The 19,045-nt window shown below is 60.8% G+C and overlaps 1 protein-coding gene across 1 annotated transcript in view; it reads left to right on the top strand.

The window, feature by feature from the left end:
* ZC3H3 (zinc finger CCCH-type containing 3) overlaps positions 1-19,045 on the top strand; it is a 59,776-nt gene that overhangs the window by 26,446 nt on the left and 14,285 nt on the right. Inside the window, exons 5-9 of the mRNA XM_058659973.1 lie at positions 13,474-13,661; positions 16,807-16,849; positions 16,924-17,082; positions 17,170-17,239; positions 18,690-18,821. Of these exons, the coding sequence (XP_058515956.1) occupies positions 13,474-13,661; positions 16,807-16,849; positions 16,924-17,082; positions 17,170-17,239; positions 18,690-18,821 (592 nt within the window). The remainder of the gene's footprint in view (positions 1-13,473; positions 13,662-16,806; positions 16,850-16,923; positions 17,083-17,169; positions 17,240-18,689; positions 18,822-19,045) is intronic.

Raw genomic sequence — 19,045 nt, 5'->3', positions numbered from 1 at the left:
GCGCTTACAGAAGTTGCAAAAACAATCTATGGAAAGCGTATATACGAGGGTATTTTTTTAAGTTCATGGAAAATGAAATTAAACGTTAGTTTATTTTGTTACCAAAAATGTGAGATCCAGGCAGTTTCTCCTAGTAGATCTTTTGGATCTACTTGAATTGCGCTGTGCGGGGCTGTTTGAAGCAGCCTCCAATATCCTTGGCCTCACCTCGCTGGCAGTGGATGTGGAAGCCTTGATGCCCAGGGTGTGTCCCGGCCTCCTTGCTCTCACGATGTCTTCATGTTTGGGGTGGAGAGGTGCAAGCAGGGTGGTGGCTCTGGGGCCCCGGGGACTGCAGGCTTACCATGGACCCAGGCCAGCCTGCGGGCAGGACCCTGGCTCCCAGCCTCGGAGGCGTGCGTCCTGATGCGTGCCTGGTTTCTGGCCCTCAGCGTCATGTCTGCGTGTTCTTGTACATGCACATACACGCTGTGTATTCTGCTGCCCCGTGCCACGTTGTGACTGTGCCTGCCCAGCGTCTTGGTCCCTGTTGATGGGCGGGCACAAGTGGGTCTCCTGACCAGAGCAGGGTCCTCGGGGAGGAGCACCGGCTGACCAGCACCCTGCACGCCAGCCCTGCAGGCGCAGCATCCAGTCTGACCCCTGGCCTCCTGTCCCTGGACTTTCCCATTGGGTGACCCCATCACGAGCTCGGCATGTTGCAGTAGCCTTGGTGGGCTGGGATGTGAGAAAGATGTGTGTTAACTTGAGCCTCTTTGTTCATATATAGATACACATATTTTTTTTTTTTTTTTTATATATAATCCATTTTATTGTATTGTTGTTGACAATCTTTACATAGTTAACTATAGTTGAAGGAAAATCAAGAAAGAGAAGGAAAAAAAAAAAAAAAAAAAAAGGTTCAGGGGGATAGGGAGGTGGGCAATGCTATTATGTCCATATTGTTTCCATCATGTATCTGAGGTAAAAGGGGGTATTGAGGGAGAAGCCCCACCCGGTTTCCCGCCCACCCCAAGTCCCATATGTGGGGCATGCTCTGAGATATGTGCTCAAGTGGAGTTAATAGTTCTCCAGTTATGAGTCACTGCCAGCTTCGCTCGATGAGGTGGTCCACTGATTGATATGGTTCATCATGAAGTCTCCATTTGTCCCATATTTCGCTGCCAACATGTAGCTGAGATGAATGATTGTCCTATTCTGTCTTCTGTCTTTTCTTGGTTAGAATTCTGAGTCCAGCAGTTCAAGTGGGGAGATCTCCAAAGATACTTTGAGGTATTCCCAGACCAGATTCTTGTATGTTCTAGCAAGCACAGGGCCCGGCACAGTCCATCACCCTGATCAGCTGGTGGTTGCAATTGCTGTGTTGGTTCTGTTTTCAGTCCCGAGTTGCGCTGGAACCAATTTAAAGCTATATATAATATAATATAAAATATGTTAAATAAAAAAATAAACTATGAAGTTCTCAAAAAAAAGCTATATATATAGTATATATAGTATATATAGTATATATATGTATTTCTTTTTATTGGAAAGGCTAATATACAGAGAGAAGGAGAGACAGGAAGATCTTTTGCCTAATGGTTCATTCACTCCCCAAGCGGCTGCAATGGCTGGAGCTGAGCCAATCTGAAGCCAGGAGCCAGGAGCTTCTTCCGGGTCTCCTATGCAGGTGCAGGGTCCCAAGGCTTTGGGCCGTCCTTGACTGCTTTCCCAGGCCACAAGCAGGGAACTGGATTGGAAGTGGGGCTGCCAAGCGAGGACTTTAGCCACATGGCTATTGCGCTGGGCCCAAAGCTACATACATATTTTTAAGATTTATTTATTTTTATTGGAAAGGCAGATCAGATTGAGAAAGATCTTCCATCTGCTGGTTCACCCCCCAGATGGCTGCAGCAGCCAGAGCTGAATCGATCTGGAGCCTGGAGCTTCTTCCGGGTCTCCCACGCAGGTGTAGCGTCCCAATGTTTTGGTCCGTCCTTGACTGCTTTCCCAGACCACAAGCAGGGAGCCAGATGGAAAGTGGAGCAGCCGGGACTTGAACCGGCGCCTACGTGGTATCCCAGTGCGTGCCGGGTGGAAGAGTTAGCCTTTGATCTGTCGCGCCGGGCCGTAAATGGAGCCTGTTCAAGTTGTGTCGCCTAACCCTCATGCGGTTCATCAATGAAATGGGTTAATTGTTCAAGGGTGTTGGTAAAAGATCCTTTCCAGCCACATCCTAATGCAGCCTGCGGCACCTGCGCCCCATCTGAAGGCCGGCTTGTGTCCCAGCTGCTCCCCTTCCCATCAGTGCCCTGCTAATGCTCCTGGGAAGGCCGCAGAGGGTGGCCTGGGTGGGTGGGAGGCCCCTCCGGAGTTAGTTCTGCCTGGCTCCGCCCAGGTGAGTTCTCTGGAGAGCAGAAGCCAGGCTTCTCAGGGCGTTTCTCCTTTTCTCTTCTTTTCAAGCACATAGTCAATGTGTTTGTGTTGGTTATTTGTGGGTAAAGAGATAGCCTGTGCGCTGGCTCACTGCCCAGATGCCGCAGCAGGCGGACAGGGCCAGCCCAGAGGCAGGAGCCTGGAGCTTCATGTGGGAGCCCACGGGGGCAGCCACCCTGGGCTCCCTTCCCAACACATGAGCGGGAGGTTGGGCTGGTGAGGCAGAGGCAGGAACGCAGAGCAACCTCAGAAGCGGGGCCTGCGGCGTCCCAGGCTCGCCTCAGACTCCCCGTGCTTCATTGGGAACTTGTCTTTTAGTCCCGCACTTGGAGAGAGGCCTCATCGTGAGCTGTTCTGTGCCCGCTTTCCCCTGGCAGGTGGGGGCCTTGCTTCTGCCCAGGAATGTGGTGGCGATGCAGGAGCTTTTGGCTGCTGGTGGGCCTTCACCTCTGCCGCTGCAGAGTGCAAGACCAAGGGCACGCACACCGTGCCTGCACCCAGGCTGCTCAGACACACAGGTGGACAGCCTGGTGTGCACATGCCTGTCCCACACAGGTGTGCACAGAGACACACAGGTGGACAGCCCGGTGTGCCCAGGCCTGTCCCACACAGGTGTGCACAGAGACACACAGGTGGACAGCCCGGTGTGCCCAGGCCTGTCCCACACAGGTGTGCACAGAGACACACAGGTGGACAGCCCGGTGTGCCCATGCGTGTCTCACACAGGCGTGCACACACAGGTGCGCACACATGCACGCAGACAGGTGTCCATATAGACATCCAGGTGTAAACACACACAGGTATGCACACACACACAAACACAGATGTACACACAGACACACAGGTGTGTGTGCTTGTTTCCTGGTTCTCATTTGAGCTAGCCGTGGCTTCTGTAAGCCTTGTAAGGGCCACGGGCTGCACTGGCAGTGGGACAGGTCCCGTGTTGGTGCCACGGGGCGTCTGCTGGAGCCACATGTCCAGGGCCACCCTGCCCCTCTGTGGGCTCTGTGGGCTCCCTCTGGCTTTCTCAGGCACCCTGGGTTGGAGAAAACAGGCCAGGAGGTTGGTGGGCAGTTTGCTGAATGAGGCTGTGCAGGGACCTGAGCCCTGGGAGTGCAGGTGGGTGGGCTTGGTATGGGCAGCCTGCAGGCAGGGTCTTGGCCCACCCTGGGTGACCTGTGTGGTGCTGAGCAGGCCTCTTCTGGCAGGTTCTGTAGGGTTTTATTTTATGAGAACAGGAGCTTACAGCTCCCCAAGTGCTGTAAAAGTTAATGTGATGGCCCCCTACACTGGTGCTCATTTTTATAATTTTTTATTTTATAAAACAGGACAGGGAGCTTAGTGACTTATTACTATTCATTTCGTTTCAATGCAGTAAATATTGATTCAGTTGGGGGTTTTCAATTTAAACCACTCGGCGATTATATAAAATATTACAGGCCTTTGAAATTATGCTTACCGATCCCTTCGGCTGCTCATTAAGGAAGGAGTGCAGCTTTCAGATCCTGGTGCTTCCATCATTGTAATGGATGGGCTCCGAGGCTTGTGTGGAAGGCCCGCCAGCCGCCCGCCAGCCGCTCCAGGCTGACACTGCCGGGGCAGCTCTTAATTTGGAAGTCGTTCACAGAGTCCCCCGGGTGAGGTGCCAGCTCCCCAGCCTAGGCGGCCGCTACCAGGCTGGGATCCGCTCCTTGGCTGTGCGCTGGGGGCCTCTCGGATCTGTTCCCAGGCCTGAACAGGGGTCCCTGGGTCCCTGGGTCCGGCCTTCTGCTGGAAACCTCTCTCCCTTGCTGTGCTGACGGGCAGCCAGCCAAGCTGTGGGGGGCTCAGTTCCATCACACCTGGCCAGAGGGGCGGCAGGTGGCCATTGATATGGAGGGCCAGGAGGCCCCGGAGGAGCCCCCGGCCACCCCTGTTTCCGGGCGTGTGGAGGGGCAGAGCAGGCCAGCGGGCTGTCCTCCTAGTGACCCCATACCATGACAACTTCTCCAGGACCTAGTGGTGGGGGATGTTGAGGGCCGAGGGCCATGGGGTGCTGGGGGTCGACGGCTGGCCTCATGTGCCAGCAGGGAGTCTGAGAGCAGTCAGGTTCCCCAGCTCAGGTCCCGTGCACTGAGTGGCCACGTGCTGTGAGCTCGGCCCCTGGGCAGGTAGGGCTCTGGCCTGTGACCCCACAGCTCACTGTCTGTCTCCCTGCTCACCTTCCATTCCCCAGCCTGGTGAGCCGCCTCGTTCACCTGGCAGGGGGTGTGGCTCCACGGTGACCAGCGGCTACCAGGAGTGCCGTCCCCGGCCAGCCAGGGGTTCGGGGATATCCATTTGAATGCCACCTCAAGACTAGCCCATCCTGTCCCGCTCGCATGGGGCCGCGGTGCCCACAGAGACCAGCACATGGTCCTCGGGTGCAGGAGCAGCCTCTGCCTGTCCCCTCTGGAGCCACATGTGGGTCTTGGCCCAGTGGGTGGGGAGTGTTCCGCAGAGCCGCAGGCCCCGGAGTGGCCAGGGCAGTGCTGCAGGGAAGGACCCGAGAACCCGGTGTGGGCGGTGGGAGGGGATGCCTGCAGGAGCTGTGTGTCCCACCCAGTTCCACGTGGTGGGCCTGGGCATCCTGGCAGGAAGCGGAGGGGCCCTTGTCCCCTGGGGCCCACCAGTTGTACCCTGCTTTAGGGGAGATGGAGAAGTGGATATGGGGAAGGGTGAGGCGGGAGGCTTGTGCTGCAGAGGCACAGGCGGGAGGTCACCTAGGGCCACGGCTGGGCTTGCTCTGCCTTAGCTCAGCTTCCACTGTGGGCTGGGGCTGATGCCCACGTTGGCGCTGGTGACCACGTGTGCCCGTGTGTGACAATGTTGGGTGGGACAAGGCAAGGGCTGCTTGCACTGAGCAGGGAGTGGGGTCCCTCGTGCTCAGGGCGTTATCAGGACCTCCCCCCACGGCGCTCTGAGCTTAACCCCTGCCTCACTCATCACCTGGTGCGTCACTGGCTCTCTGAGCGCCATGGGGTCTGTGGGAAGCATTTGGCCAGGCTGCAGAGGGCTGTAGTTCTGCTGGGTGTCACAGACAGGCACAGGGACCCCAGCATGGTGGAGACGCACAGGGACTGCTGCTTTCCTGGTCCTCCTGCAAGTCAGCCACGCTTCTGCGGCGGCCGCGTGCTCCCCTGGGCCAGGAGCCCTGGGTTAATTTGCGGTTGGACGTCTGTTACGGCTGCGTCCACTTCCCAAGTCAGCACTTAATTGGCAAGGCGCGTGATTTAACAGCGTGGGAGCTTCCACCGGAAAAATGGCTTGAATAGATCACTGCCTGACGCCAGAAAATAGATATAATCTCAGCATTAACTACATTAATAGTAGCAGGAGCCGAATTAAGAAAGCCATAAAGCACAGGCAGGAGTGTAAATTACTGTCCTGCTCTGTCACCTCAGTGGGGGGTCCTGGAGCAAGCTCCCCCCAGTCATCCCCTGGGGTTTGGAGCCAGGAGGGCAGCCCCACCCCAGCAGGTGCAGTGGGTGGGGGGGCCCCGTTGGACCTGCAGCAGGAGGGCATCCCTGCCCTGCGGGAACTGGTCCTCGGGGCCCCAGCTCCCACTTGCTGAGCACCGGTAGATACTGTCAGTGCAGGGTGGAGAAGGAGTGAGGGTCAGCCCAGAGGGCTTCCTGGAGGAGGTGGTGCAAGGCTTGCTGGTTAGGTGGCTGGGTGGGCAGGAGCTGCTGGGCCTCCACTGGATCATTGGCCCAGGCGGCAGCAAGCCGGTGCCGCCCCCACCATGATGAACATGATCCGCCATTGCCACTTGGTGGACCGGTGTGGGGAAGTGCTGCCTGGCCTGTTTCAGAGTGGCCCTCTCTCCTGGCCAAGTTGACACTGTTTACATCTCCTGCCCATCTGCTTTCTTGGGCTCAGTTGATCTTGTTTTAAAATTAATTATTTATTAGAAAAACAGTGTGAGAGGTTGCTACATCTGTTGGTTCACTTCAGAAATGGCTGCAAGGCCCGGGCTGAGCAGGGCTGAGCAGGGCTGAGCCGGGCTGAGCAGGGCTGGGCAGGTCTGAGCAGGGCTGAGCAGGGCTGGGCAGGGCTGAGCCAGGGCTGAGCCGGGCTGGGCAGGGCTGAGCAGGACTGGGCAGGGCTGGGCAGGACTGGGCAGGGCTGGGCAGGGCTGAGCCAGGGCTGGGCAGGACTGAGCCGGGCTGGGCAGGGTTGGGCCGGGCTGGGCAGGGCTGGGCAGGGCTGGGCAGGGCTGAGCCGGGCTGGGCAGGGCTGAGCCGGGCTGGGCAGGGCTGGGCAGGGCTGAGCCGGGCTGGGCAGGGCTGGGCAGGGCTGGGCAGGGCTGGGCAGGACTGAGCCGGGCTGGGCAGGGCTGAGCCAGGGCTGAGCCCGGCTGGGCAGGGCTGAGCCGGGCTGGGCAGGGCTGGGCAGGGCTGGGCAGGGCTGAGCCGGGCTGGGCAGGGCTGGGCAGGGCTGGGCAGGGCTGAGCCAGGGCTGGGCAGGGCTGAGCCAGAGCTGAGCCAGGGCTGGGCAGGGCTGAGCCAGGGCTGAGCCGGGCTGGGCAGGGCTGGGCAGGGCTGGGCAGGGCTGAGCCAGGGCTGGGCAGGGCTGAACCAGGGCTGGGCAGGACTGAGCCGGGCTGGGCAGGGCTGGGCAGGGCTGAGCTGGGGGTTTCAATCAGGTCTCCCACATGGTGCAGCGTTCCAAGCCTTTAGGCCATCTTCCACTGCCTTCCCAAGCCATGGCAGGAAGCTGGATTGATAGTGGAGAGCCAGGACATGAAGAGCTGCCCGTATGGGATGCTGGCTCTGCAGGCTGTGCCCCAGCAGTGGCACCTATTGGTCTGTCTTAATAACTACACTGGGTTGCCTCAGTACTTTCTAGAGCCTAGTGGTGTGTGCCCAATGAATCCCGGCTCAAGGCCCCGTCCCCTGCATGGTTGCTTCTGTTGGGTCTGCACATGGACAGAGGCTGCTGAGGGACCAACTCTGTGTGCACAGACTGTGTTAGTTGGATGTAGGGACATATGCTGATGTGCCCTTAGCCGAGCTGCCCAGGGATGGTGTGACCTCCATGTGTGCAGTGTGCTGGGCTCTTTGCTGGAGGGCTTCAGGGCTCATTCTAATGAACTTACACGTGTCTCCACTCAGGGCTTACTTTTTTTTTTTTAAGATTTATTCTTTTTTATTACAGCCAGATATATACAGAGGAGGAGAGACAGAGAGGAAGATCTTCCGTCCGATGATTCACTCCCCAAGTGGCCGCAACGGGCCGATGCGCGCTGATCCCATGCCGGGAACCTGGAACCTCTTCCGGGTCTCCCATGCGGGTGCAGGGTCCCAATGCATTGGGCTGTCCTCAACTGCTTTCCCAGGCCACAAGCAGGGAGCTGGATGGGAAGTGGAGCTGCCAGGATTAGAACTGGCGCCCATATGGGATCCCGGGGCTTTCAAGGCGAGGACTTTAACCGCTAGGCCATGCCGCCGGGCCCAGGGCTTACTTTTTACCCTGGGCTGTGTAAGCGGTGCTGTGGTGGAGGGCTGAGTCCTGGGCTGTGTGAGCGGTGCTGTGGTGGAGGGCTGAGTCCTGGGCTGTGTGAGCGGTGCTGTGGTGGAGGGCTGAGTCCTGGGCTGTGTGAGCGGTGCTGTGGTGGAGGGCTGAGTCCTGGGCTGTGTGAGCGGTGCTGCGTGTGCCTCACACACCCCCGGCTCATGTTGCCTCTGCCTGTTGGTTCCTGCTGTTCTGGCTGGCAGCGACCACAGCTGTGTCAGCTTAGTTTTTTACTGTGTTGTGTCTGAGTGGTGTGCGCCTATGTCTGGCTTGTTCGCCCAAGGCCTGCCACGGCGGAGGCTGGAGCCAGCCCATAGCAGAGCTTGGCGCGGGAGGCAGCCACCTCGCCATCATGGCCGTGGCCTGCAGGTGCTGCCAGTTCCTCACTGCACTGTGCGAGGCTTCAGTACCCACCCCAGGATCCTCATTGCAGTAGGAGGGGCTTTGAACAATTTATTTATTTTTAAAGATTTATTTTATTCTTTTATTATTTTTTTAAAGATTTTTTGTTGTTGTTGTTGTTGGAAAGCCAGATATACAGAGAGTAGGAGAGACAGAGAGGAAGATCTTCCATCCGATGATTCACTCCCCAAGTGAGCGCAACGGCCAGAGCTGCGCCAATCCAAAGTCAGGAGCCAAGAGCTTCTTTCCGGGTCTCCCACGCGGGTGCAGGGTCCCAAGGCTTTGGGCCGTCTCTGCTTTCCCAGGCCACAGACAGGGAGCTGGGTTAAAGTGGTGCCGCCAGGATTAAAACTGGTGCCCGAATGGGATCCCTGTGAGTGCAAGGCAAGGACTTTCTCTGCTAGGCTACTGCACCGGGCCCAAATTTATTCATATATTTTTGAAAAGACAGATGCACAGAGAGAAGGGCAGAAAGATCTTGAGCTGTCCTCTCCGTTTTCCCGCACGGTAGGCAGGGGTCTGGACCGGAAGCGGAGCAGCCAGGAGTCGAATTAGTACCCGATCGGATGCCAGAGCTGCAGGCGGAGGCTTTACTGGCACCGGGTAAAGAAAAAAGGTTAATCGGCCTGCTGGGGAGCGAGTGTGCCTGGCTGTTCCCTTGGCTTCTTCCCCTGGGTATCCTGAGGCTTCCGAAAGTCCTCAGTTTTCACCCTGGACTGTTGGCTGCCTGCTGAGCCCCGAAACCTGTGGGCCCACCCCACGTGAGCTTCCCTCGGAGGTTCTGCGGGTCCTGGCCGGTGGTGGGCCCCTCTTCTCGGGCAGGAAGTCAGTGGAGTTGGCTGTGTGAGAGGGTGGGGGGCCCGCTGGGAGTCTCCCCGCTGAGCCAGGCCCCCAGGACAGCCACACCTGTCAGCCCCATCCCTGTGCCAGCGAGCTGAGCCCTGCGCCCCGACGGCAGTGCCTGCAAAACCCTGACAGTTTCAGCAGAAATGGATTTTTACAAGTGTCATTTTATGGAGAATTTTACTTTCCATCTTGTTGTTTATTAGGCTCTTAAAGGGAAAGCTTGTAATGCAGCCATTGATCGGAATACCGATTGAATAGATTGTGCTCATAAAACAGCCCTGGTGCTCACGGTGCGAGTGCAGTTAGCGTGGCCAGCACCCCCCAGCGTCCTGTCCGCGGCCTCCCCGTTACCACGGGGCGAGTGGCACTTTGGGGCCAAGGCTGCCTGGACATGCATCTTGGCCTGTGCCCAGACCTGTAGCCCCCTGCTAGGCGTGTGTGCTGGGCTGCAGCTGCCGCCCGGCTCTGCGCACTCATGTGCTATTAGTACCGGGTGGGACGGTGAGGCAGGCTCAAGGGGAGTAAGTCACATAGGCACAGCCTTGCTGGGGCCTGGGCCCTGGGCATGCAGCTGGTGCCAGTCGCTCACCTTGCCTGTCCTGCCCTCCTGCTGGGCCCCGCCCTGTCCGCCTGCCTGTCAGCGTTTCCGGCTGAAAGCCCTGCTGAAGCAGTTTCGTGCGTGTCACGGTGCAGCAGATGTGCCTGACCTACTTGGGACTTACGCAGCCACCTTCCCCTCGGCCCTGCTGACTGTGCACTCCCCGCTCCCGCTGGCTCCAGGCTTCGGAAAATCGTGCGCTCCGTTTCATGAACAATGCTCCCAGCCGGCTTGCCTGCTGCTTTCATGGCTCCCACTGGCCTGGGCAGCCGGCCTGATTGTGCCACAGCCAGCAGCTGGACTTAGTGGTTAATCTCACCTCCTCCAGCCCCAGGATCCAGCCCTGGGCCCTGCTCCCAGCTCTATTCTCCCTGGCTGTCGGGACCAGGCCCTGGCTCTGGCCTCCTGCTCTGGGCCTGTGCACCATGGTGGCCGGGGTCCGGCCCCATGCGACCTACTTGTCAGCAGAGCCAACCTCAGGGCCAGTCAAGGCTGGTGTCCTCAGACTTGGTCTTCTCTTGAACTCAGGCCCTGCATTTTGCTGGGCCTCTTGCCTCCTCAGCCCACGCTGGATGCTACCAGGCACTGGCCTGGGCTCTTGTCCCCCTCTCTGGCTCGCGCTTCTTGGGCACAGGCTTGTGACCCACCAGGTGCCTGGGTTGGGCAGCATGCTGTGGCTGGGTGGCGCTCAGTGGGCTTCAGATGGTCTTGGTCATGTGAGGGCTGGGCAACCGGCGGTGCTGCAGGTAAAGGCCCTGGCCGGGATGCCATCTGCGCAGCCTGGTATGGGTCCCAGCGTGGCCCAGGCCCAGGGCTAAGAACTCGGAGGTGCAGCATCCAGAGTCTAGAAGTGTGGGGGTCTGGCTGCCAGCGGGGCTGTATGCACCAGAGACGGGGGCAGGGCAGGCACCATTAGGTGTGTTTCTGCTGAGCCACAGGCTTCTGCTGCCGGTAACACACGTGCTGAGGTGTCACCCCAGGGACAGACACAGGTGTGCATATGAGCAGAGCCTGTGTGCCTGCAGGGCACACCAAGGCACCCAGTCAACTTTCACGTGTGTGTGTGCTCACATGCCTGTGAGCAGAGCCTGTGCACACACCTGCAGGGCACACCAAGGCGCCCAGTCAGCTAGCACGTGTGTGTTTTGGTGCGCACACGTGCCTGTGAGCAGAGCCTGTGCACACACTTGCAGGGCACACCAAGGGGCCGTCAGCTTGCCCGTGCGTGTATGTGTGCACACGTGCCTGTGAGCAGAGCCTATGCACACACTTGCAGGGCACACCAAGGGGTCAGGTAGCTTGCACGTTCAGGGCTGCCCCTGAGCCACCTGAAAGTTTCTGGCTGCTCCCAGGCAGTGGACGCCTGGGCCTGCTTTTACGGTGTGTGTGTCTTTCTGCCTTTGGTTTAAAATGTTATCTTCCCCACCGTCAGGAAGAGAGGGGAGGCCCCCCCAGGAGAGAGGGGAGGCCCGGCATCACCCTGGTGTAGTCAAGGTCGTGGTGATAAATCCTAGGGCATTGTCACTTCTATTCGGAGTAAATTGGCTGGCCGCTTTCGGGCTGAAGGGAAGATAATTTGCTGTAGTATTTCAAATGGATTAGAGCCGGGCTGGAGGGAGAGTTCATGCCTCCCATTACAAAGGCGAGAAAGGAGACCATCTTGAGGCACTCTTCCCTCCCTGGCCTTCATTATCCACGCTTAATACCTTTCCTATTTTCCAGCGTTAATGAAATTTCCTGGCAGCGTGGGCCTGTGGACGGGCGGGAGAAGCCTTTAGACGTGCAGACGGGCAGCAGAAAAGGAATTACAGAGCCGTGCCGTGAGGGCGCCCAGCCTGCCGGGTCCTTGGCCCGCTGTTATCTCATTAGTTTTACCCTCTTCTCAATACAGCTCGCTTCCAAAGGCCGTACTCTCCATTAGGGCAGCCGCGGACTACAGGGCGCAGACACCCTGGCAGCCAAAAGCTGCCGGCCAGAGCCACGAGGACGGGGTGGGCCCTGCCCGGACCTGGCCAGGCCCTGAGGAATGTCCTGTCTCCCCCCGGAACGTGCAGGGAAACAGAGCAGGTGCATTACCCAGGATAAGAGCTTCATGAACTGCGAGAGCAGACGCACATCTGGGGCACAGGCAGCCCAAATCCACACCTGCTCCACTCTGGGCTGACCCTCCCAGCCCCCAGCCCCGCCTGCTCTCTGCCCTCCCCGAGCCCCCAGCCCCAAGCCCCGCCTGCTCTCTGCCCTCCCCGAGCCTCCAGCCCCCAGCCCCGCCTGCTCTCTGCCCTCCCTGAGCCCTCTTGTACCTGTAGATTCTCCTCTCAGCTCCACCTGCACACATCCCCCAGGATCCGTCTGCTGTCTGGCCTGGGCTGTGATTGCCCTGGCAGCTACACAGTCCACAAATGAGTTCTCTCAGGGCTGGGTTCCTGGGGCCCACTTCCTCCCTTCTGCTTCCTGAGGTGTCCAGGAGCTGGTCCCGGAAGGGAACTGGCCCTGGCCCGGCTGCCTGCTGCCTGGTTCTCAGTCTGGTGGCCAGGCCAGACGGGATGAGGCAGGGCTCAGGCCTGTACTGTGGCCACTGCATGGTGCGGGTCCAATCCACCTGCTTGTATATGAAGGGCTGGCCACGGCCAGGCTATGCCCAAAGGCCGCCAGCTCAGGCTGAGGCATCCGTGCGGGGGGTTCGGGTCAAGCTGAGTCTTCTGGCAGCAGCTGCAGCTCCTGGCCAGTCAGGACCCTCCTGGAGCCCATGCTGCTCTCTCACCCCACCTGGCGGTGGCATAGGCCACAGAACAGGGGTCCCTTTGCACCCTGAGCCTGTGGGGCCTGGCTGGGAGGAGCATGGCTAGGGAATCACGCCATACAGCCAGGACCCTGGTGGGACTCTGCCTCCAAGATGGGTGTTTGCAAAGTTGAGTTTTAATTAAGAGAAACTGGGTTAAGTACTTCCCGCAGTCCCCACAGCACCTGGCTTCCCCCCTGCACACTGCGCACTTATGCCCTGGCCTTGGCTCCCAGAGGCTTGCAGTGGGGGCCCGGGCCTAGAGGGGCTGTGGTGCTGAGTGGTGGGGGCCTTCTGGGTGACCCCCTGTGTGTGGCAGGGCTGGTTGTGATGGACGGGGCCAAGTGGGTACCCAGTAGATGTGGCTCTGCGTACACTTCCCAGCCTGGCCTGATGGGGGAGGAACAGAAAGGAGGCCCTAGCCGCTCTGCCTGCCGCTCAGCCTGCTTCCTGCTGTCCTGCCCAGGCTGACATACGAGTGCAGGCAGTCAGTCTCCTGAGGGGCTGGGCCCTGGGTGAGTCACTCCGACTGCCTGTCTGTCATGGTGGCTGTGGGGCCCATCTCTCTTGAGTCAGGATGATAAGGGCGTCAGGCCATATGTGCCCTGGGCCTGGCAGGAGGCAAATGAGATGGGAAGGCAGCCACTAGCCTGCTGACCAAACGGCCCCTCCTGGCCCTCTGGCCTGGTGGGAGTCGGGACTGTCCCTTCCCTCCCAGGGGATGGTGGGGGCAGTCTGGGGGAGGTGGCCTGGGAGCCTTACCAGCAGTGGACACCTGGCTGGGTGCTGTGCCCATGGAGGGGCACTGTCTCCTACTGAACCCAGTCTGGGTGTAGGTTGGGGTACCACCTCCTGGGTCCTGGGGCTGTGTGTGACGGCCACTGCGCTCTCCCCACAGGTCTTTGGTGCTGAATCGGCTGTGTCCGGCCGCTGCGGGCTCTGCTCGCTGGGGAAGCAAAGGCTACTGCAGCATCGGAGGAGTCCTGTACAAGGTGTCTGCCAACAAACTCTCCAAGACCTCCGGCCGGCCGGGAGGTGCGGGTGGCCGGCCGGGCGATGCGGGTGGCCGGCCGCTCCTGCGCACAGGTGAGGCACGTTGCATGGACCTCCCCCCACCGCTCCTGGCTCTTTGGGCTGCCGGGGCCCTCGCTGCTGAACCCTCCTGGGCCCCGACCTGCCACGGGTTGATTTCAGCCCTGGGTGCACACGGAACCTCTGCAGCCATGGAGGGAGGATACTGGGGGCCCTGGCAACCCCCTTGGGAGACCTGAGGGGTGCCCGCCTCTTGCTCAGCTGAACACAAGCCGATTTCCTAGGCGGGGGCTGTGCGCGAGCACTCTGGGACTTGGCATGAGCCAGGTATGGCGTGCACGCCTGGGCGACGGAGCAGCTGGGGCTGCCGCAGCCGCCATCACATTGGTACCGCCTCGCCAGCTCTGTCGGGCTCAGAAATGCTGTGGCCTCACTCGTACACGCTCACTGCAAAGCTGTGTTGGTTCTGTCGTTTACTCTTTCCTTGTCTGTCATGGAGGCACCCCAACACCCCCCACCTGCCACAGGGCTCGGCAAGGTGGGAGGCAGAGCACAGGGCCTTTGAGGTCACCCGGAAGCCCCGCTTGGCACCACTGCTGTCCTGGGAGCACAGCGAGGCCTCCCGGCTCGTCTGCACGGTGCATGGAGGGGCCCAGGCGTCACTCCAGGGAGGTCTGAGGGCAGTCCTCGCATCCTCGTTCCCTCCCTCACACTGCATCCCCCCTTGCTTGGCCCCCCATGCCCCGTTGTCCCTTGCACACCGCCTCCTGCACACTCCTCTCCCTGGCGTGCCGTGTCCCCCACCCTCAGATGGCGCTGAGGCCCCCTCCTCCCATGGTCCCGCTTGGGTCACTATGGTCACCCCATGTCCGCTCAGAGACCGTCCTCCACAGAAAGCTGTGATCCTGCGGCGTGGCCACAGGGCCCACGCTGGTATAGCTTGTTGACCCATTGCAGGTGTGTCCAGGCCAGGAAGGGGTGCGAGCCGGGGTCTGTATGTGCCCCCAGCAGTATGGATGTGGCTTTGTCACGGGTACACCCCCTGTCCCCCAGCTGGCCCTGGGTCCCAGTACTGGGTCTGTAGTGTGCTTTCCCCTTGACTGCTGCTTGGGCCCTCCTGCCACCGCTGTGGGCCGTCTGTCCCTGCTGTACTTGGCCGCTGGCTCTACCACTGCCTGGCCCTGGCTTTGCCCCATAGCCGGCAGCAGAGCCGGTCCCATCCCCCAGCCCCTCTGGTGCGCAGCAGGAGCCAGGGCCCAGGAAGCTCCTCACCTTGCCAGCCTGCCCCAGCCCGAGCCCCACCTGCCGCCAGTTGGACCCCAGCTGTCTTCATGCTGACCAGACTTGGCAGCCTCCAGGGGCCAGGCTTAGGGAGGGACGTGGGGCATGGGCAGAGGCCCAGCTGCCTGCCTTCCCCTGCCCTGCTGTGAAGGAGGGGTTTGCTCCCAGCTCTGGGCTGCTGATGCCCAACCCACTTAGGTGAATAATAATTAAAGAAATAAATTTTCTCCCCTAGAGTCAGCAAAACTTGAACTTGAACAGAAAGTGCCCTGCTCCCCCTCCCTGCCCCCGGTTCCTGAAGCCAGAGCATCAGTGCAGCTGCTGCCCCTCCTGCCCTGGACCCCTCATGTTCGGCAGAGGCTTGGAGTCAGCTGCAGGCTGTGGCTGCCCGCCTTGCTGCGCCTTGTGGACAGGCACAGAAGGGAGGTCCTGTCCACTGCACGGCCTGGAGCCACCAGGTTCCTGGCCCACCTGCCGCTGCCTCTCTTGGGCCGCTGGGCCTTGGCAGGTTGGACCCTGGCAGGCCAGTACTGCCTGAGCCCTTGCCCCCACCTGGTGGCTGAGGGTCCCACAGCGCAGCCACGCCGGATGGGCTGGAGGGAGCCCGTGCTCTGCTCTGGGAAGACCCCGTAGAGTGCACATTCCCTGGCACCTCCTGCTTCGCACCTCCCGAGCCAGCTGCTGTGTGTGCACTGATTAACGCTCCTCCGTGCTCGTCAAGACGCCCGCCAAGCCTCGCCGCACTGCTGGGTTTGAACAGCAGTGGGAACGGGGGAGCACATCTCCTGCCCCCAGCTCAGGCCTCACAGACGGCACGGGATACCACTGGTGTGTCCTGTGTCCCAGCTGCGAGCAGCTGGTGCCACAGCATCCCCGCAGCCCAGGAAGAGCCAGGACCCCGTGCTCATCATGGCTGTCGGGCTGCATGTCGCTTGCCCCAGGCCACAGGTGTGAGGGTGCAACCAGCCCGTTGGACCCCTACTTGGCTGCTGCCCTGGACAGCTACACAGTCCCGCCCCGCCCCGTTCCTGCCTCCATTCTCTGAATCTCAGAGCCTTCCCTGTGGCATCTCACCCCGCAGACCCCAGCTCTGCCCCCTCCACCACTGCCCAGGGCCTACCTCTGCCCCCAGCCTTTACCCCTGCCCAGGGGGAGAGTCCTTGGGCCGCCCTCTCCAAGCAGAAGTCCTCTCAGGCCGAGTGTGAGCCCACCCAGCTCCAGCAGGGTAGTGTCTTGGTCAGGTGGGCCAGTGGCCAGGACTTTTGGGTATGTGCACCTGGAAGGGGCAGCTTTAGGCCAGTGTCCCCCCAACGTACAGTCCTGTGACGGGGGAGCGTCTGTGGAAGGCTCTGCTACTGCCCTAAAATTCCTGGGTACCCCTGCTACCTCTTACCCATGTCTTTGTGGCAGTGTTGCCCCCTGAGAACTGTATCTGGTCTGTGAGGGATCACGTGCAGATTGGGGGCGCCTGGGAAGGCTGCGCATGGAGGGGGCGTTCAGAGAGGTTAGACAGCCACCTCCCCGATGCCAGCCACTCCCCTGCACAGCCTGAGCCCCAAGTCCACCCACACAGAGAAGACAGCGAGGCCACTTGTGGCTTGTGGACTTCAGCTGCCACCCTACTCGACATGACCCTCTGGGGCCTGGCACTGGGAGAGGCCACCGCTATGTGACCTGTATGGCTGGCTGGGGGCAGCAGGGGTGGGCGGTGGATTCCTGTCCCCGAGCAGTGCAGGTCTTCCCTGGGGTCCGCCAGCCCTGAAGTGCCCAGCCTCCGTGCTGTCCTTGGGTTGGTGTGGCAGGCCTGGCCGCAGGAGGGGCCTACTCAGCTTCCTGCTCTGCTGTATGTGAGCCGAGTGTGACGAGCCCAGGGGTAAAGGGCCTACCCCACACCATGACCAGGTGTCTCTCTCTGCAGGCCGTGTGGACGCGCCCAGCAGCTGCAGCCGCTCCCTGGCCAGGTACGTCCCCAGGCGGGGTGGCCAGGTGGGCTCCCTGCTCCCCTCTGGCTCACAAGCCCTTTCCGCACCCGCAGCCGGGCCGTGCAGCGCAGCCTGGCCATCATTCGGCAGGCCAGGCAGAAGAAGGAGAGAAAGAAGGAGTACTGCATGTACTACAACCGCTTCGGCAGGTGCAACCGCGGCGAGTGCTGCCCCTACGTCCATGACCCTGAGAAGGTGGCCGTGTGTACCAGGTGCCCGCCCTCCCTGCACCCAGGGCCTGGGGGGCCCTGCCTCGATCTCCCCAGACCTTCCTCACCCCCTCCTGTGTCCCGCCACAGGTTTGTCCGGGGCACGTGTAAGAAGACAGATGGAACTTGCCCCTTCTCCCACCAGGTGTCCAAGGAGAAGGTGAGTGGCCGGGCCCGTGGGTCACCCTGACTTCACTCCACCCTGTCCACTTCACCTGCCCACGCTTCTCAGCCTGGGGACTGGGGACAGGTGCTGGAATGGAGAGCCCCTCAGGGTCACCCTCCCCTGACCTTCTTCCTCTCCACCTAGCCTTGCCTCTCAGGCCAGGGGCTGCAGGGGGCTGGGGGCAGCCCAGGGAGGGCCTGTGGTTGGAGCGGCACCTGTTCCAGCCCAGCACGGCCAGTGGCGTAGTGCCTCCTGCCCGGGAGGGTCCTGGTGGGAGGACCGAGAGAGCTCCGGGTCAGGGGTCGGGCCGGCACGAGGCGAGGGCGGCGCTGCTGCCGCCGCAGCTTTTCCCCTTGAGAAACTTGGGGAGAATCAGCATTTTTCTCCCTAATAGAGCTCTGGAGCTCTGCTGCGAGCAATTTGGAACTGCACGCCAGGTTTCGGGTTCATTAGCCGCCGCTGCAGCGCAGGAGCGCCGAGCAGGCGGCGTGGCCCCCGCCCCAGCACCCTGAATTAATGTTATTGTTATTTGTGTGGACGTGGTGGGGTTCACACAAGGTTAATTGAAATGAGAATGCAGTTTCCTCCCGATAACGGCCTGCGCTGACAGCCAGGAGGAGCCCCGTTTGCTCTAAGAGTTGGCTTTATTATCCCTTTTTATTAGAGCTAATTTGGGCTCTATATCAAAAACCACATTAAGGGGATTGTCTGCGGCCGCACCACCGCCAGCCCCAAATGGGCCCCCAGCACTGCTCCCCTCTGTGGCTGCAGTTAAAAGACGATTAAAAACCAACCTTGCCGTTTAAATCACCCTTTGTTTCCTGGGTGTCTCCCTCCTTCCCCCCCAGCTCCCTTGGCAGCTGGTGCCAGGTTCCTGCCTCTCGCTCCCCAGGCCCTCCTCCCCAGAAGGTACTCCCGAGGGGCACGTCCACAGGCTGAGCGCCAGGCGCATGCCGGGGACCTGGGAAGGCCTGCTCGGGGCTCCCCGGGATAGACCCTGGCACAGGGGCCCAGGCTGCTGGCCTGCCTGCAGCATTGACCAGCTTTCCCACCGGCCTCTTCCCTCAACTCGTGAGGTGGTGACACGCAATGACCGTGGCCAGTGGTCACCTGGGCCGGAGCAGGAAGGCCCCAGCCAGGCTGCGGCCCACCCAGCTGGCAGCCGAGCCCCAACGCCATCCCCCCCACTCGGCGGGGCTCTCAAGCAGCCCTGGCTGCCAAGGGGCCCAGGCTCCAGGAGGCTCAGAGCAGGTGGCGTTTCCTGGGCAGCACACCTGGCCTGCCTCTGCTGCCCGGGGAAGTAAGGGTCCCCCTGCCTCAGCGGGCCACTGCTGTATGTCCACATGGCTCTCGGGAGAGCTGAGGGAGGCGTCCAGCCGGTGTCGGCTGTCAGCAGTGGGGGCGCAGAGTGGGTGCTGCCGGGCTCACGGACTCCTCCCTGCAGATGCCCGTGTGCTCCTACTTCTTGAAGGGGGTCTGCAGCCACAGCAGCTGCCCCTACAGCCACGTGTACGTGTCCCGGAAGGCTGAGGTCTGCAGCGACTTCCTCAAAGGCTACTGCCCGCTGGGCGCCAAGGTGAGCAGCTGGGGGTGGACAGGGCAGCCTCACAGAGTGCCAGGGCAGGGAACAGCACAGCCGCTAGGAGACAGGTGGACACTGCCACAGCAGATGCCAGGACCACCAGTGCTGCCCGGGCAGAGTGACTGTGCGCCGAGCTGCAGCCACCGGGCGGGGGCCGAGCTTGTTCACGGAACACTCAGTGCAGCTGAGGGGTCGGGACCGGACTCACTCTACCCCGG

This window comes from Ochotona princeps, unplaced genomic scaffold (assembly GCF_030435755.1).
Source record: "Ochotona princeps isolate mOchPri1 unplaced genomic scaffold, mOchPri1.hap1 HAP1_SCAFFOLD_453, whole genome shotgun sequence".
Taxonomy (NCBI): Eukaryota; Metazoa; Chordata; class Mammalia; order Lagomorpha; family Ochotonidae; genus Ochotona; species Ochotona princeps.
This window is presented reverse-complemented; position numbering and strand designations above follow the sequence as displayed.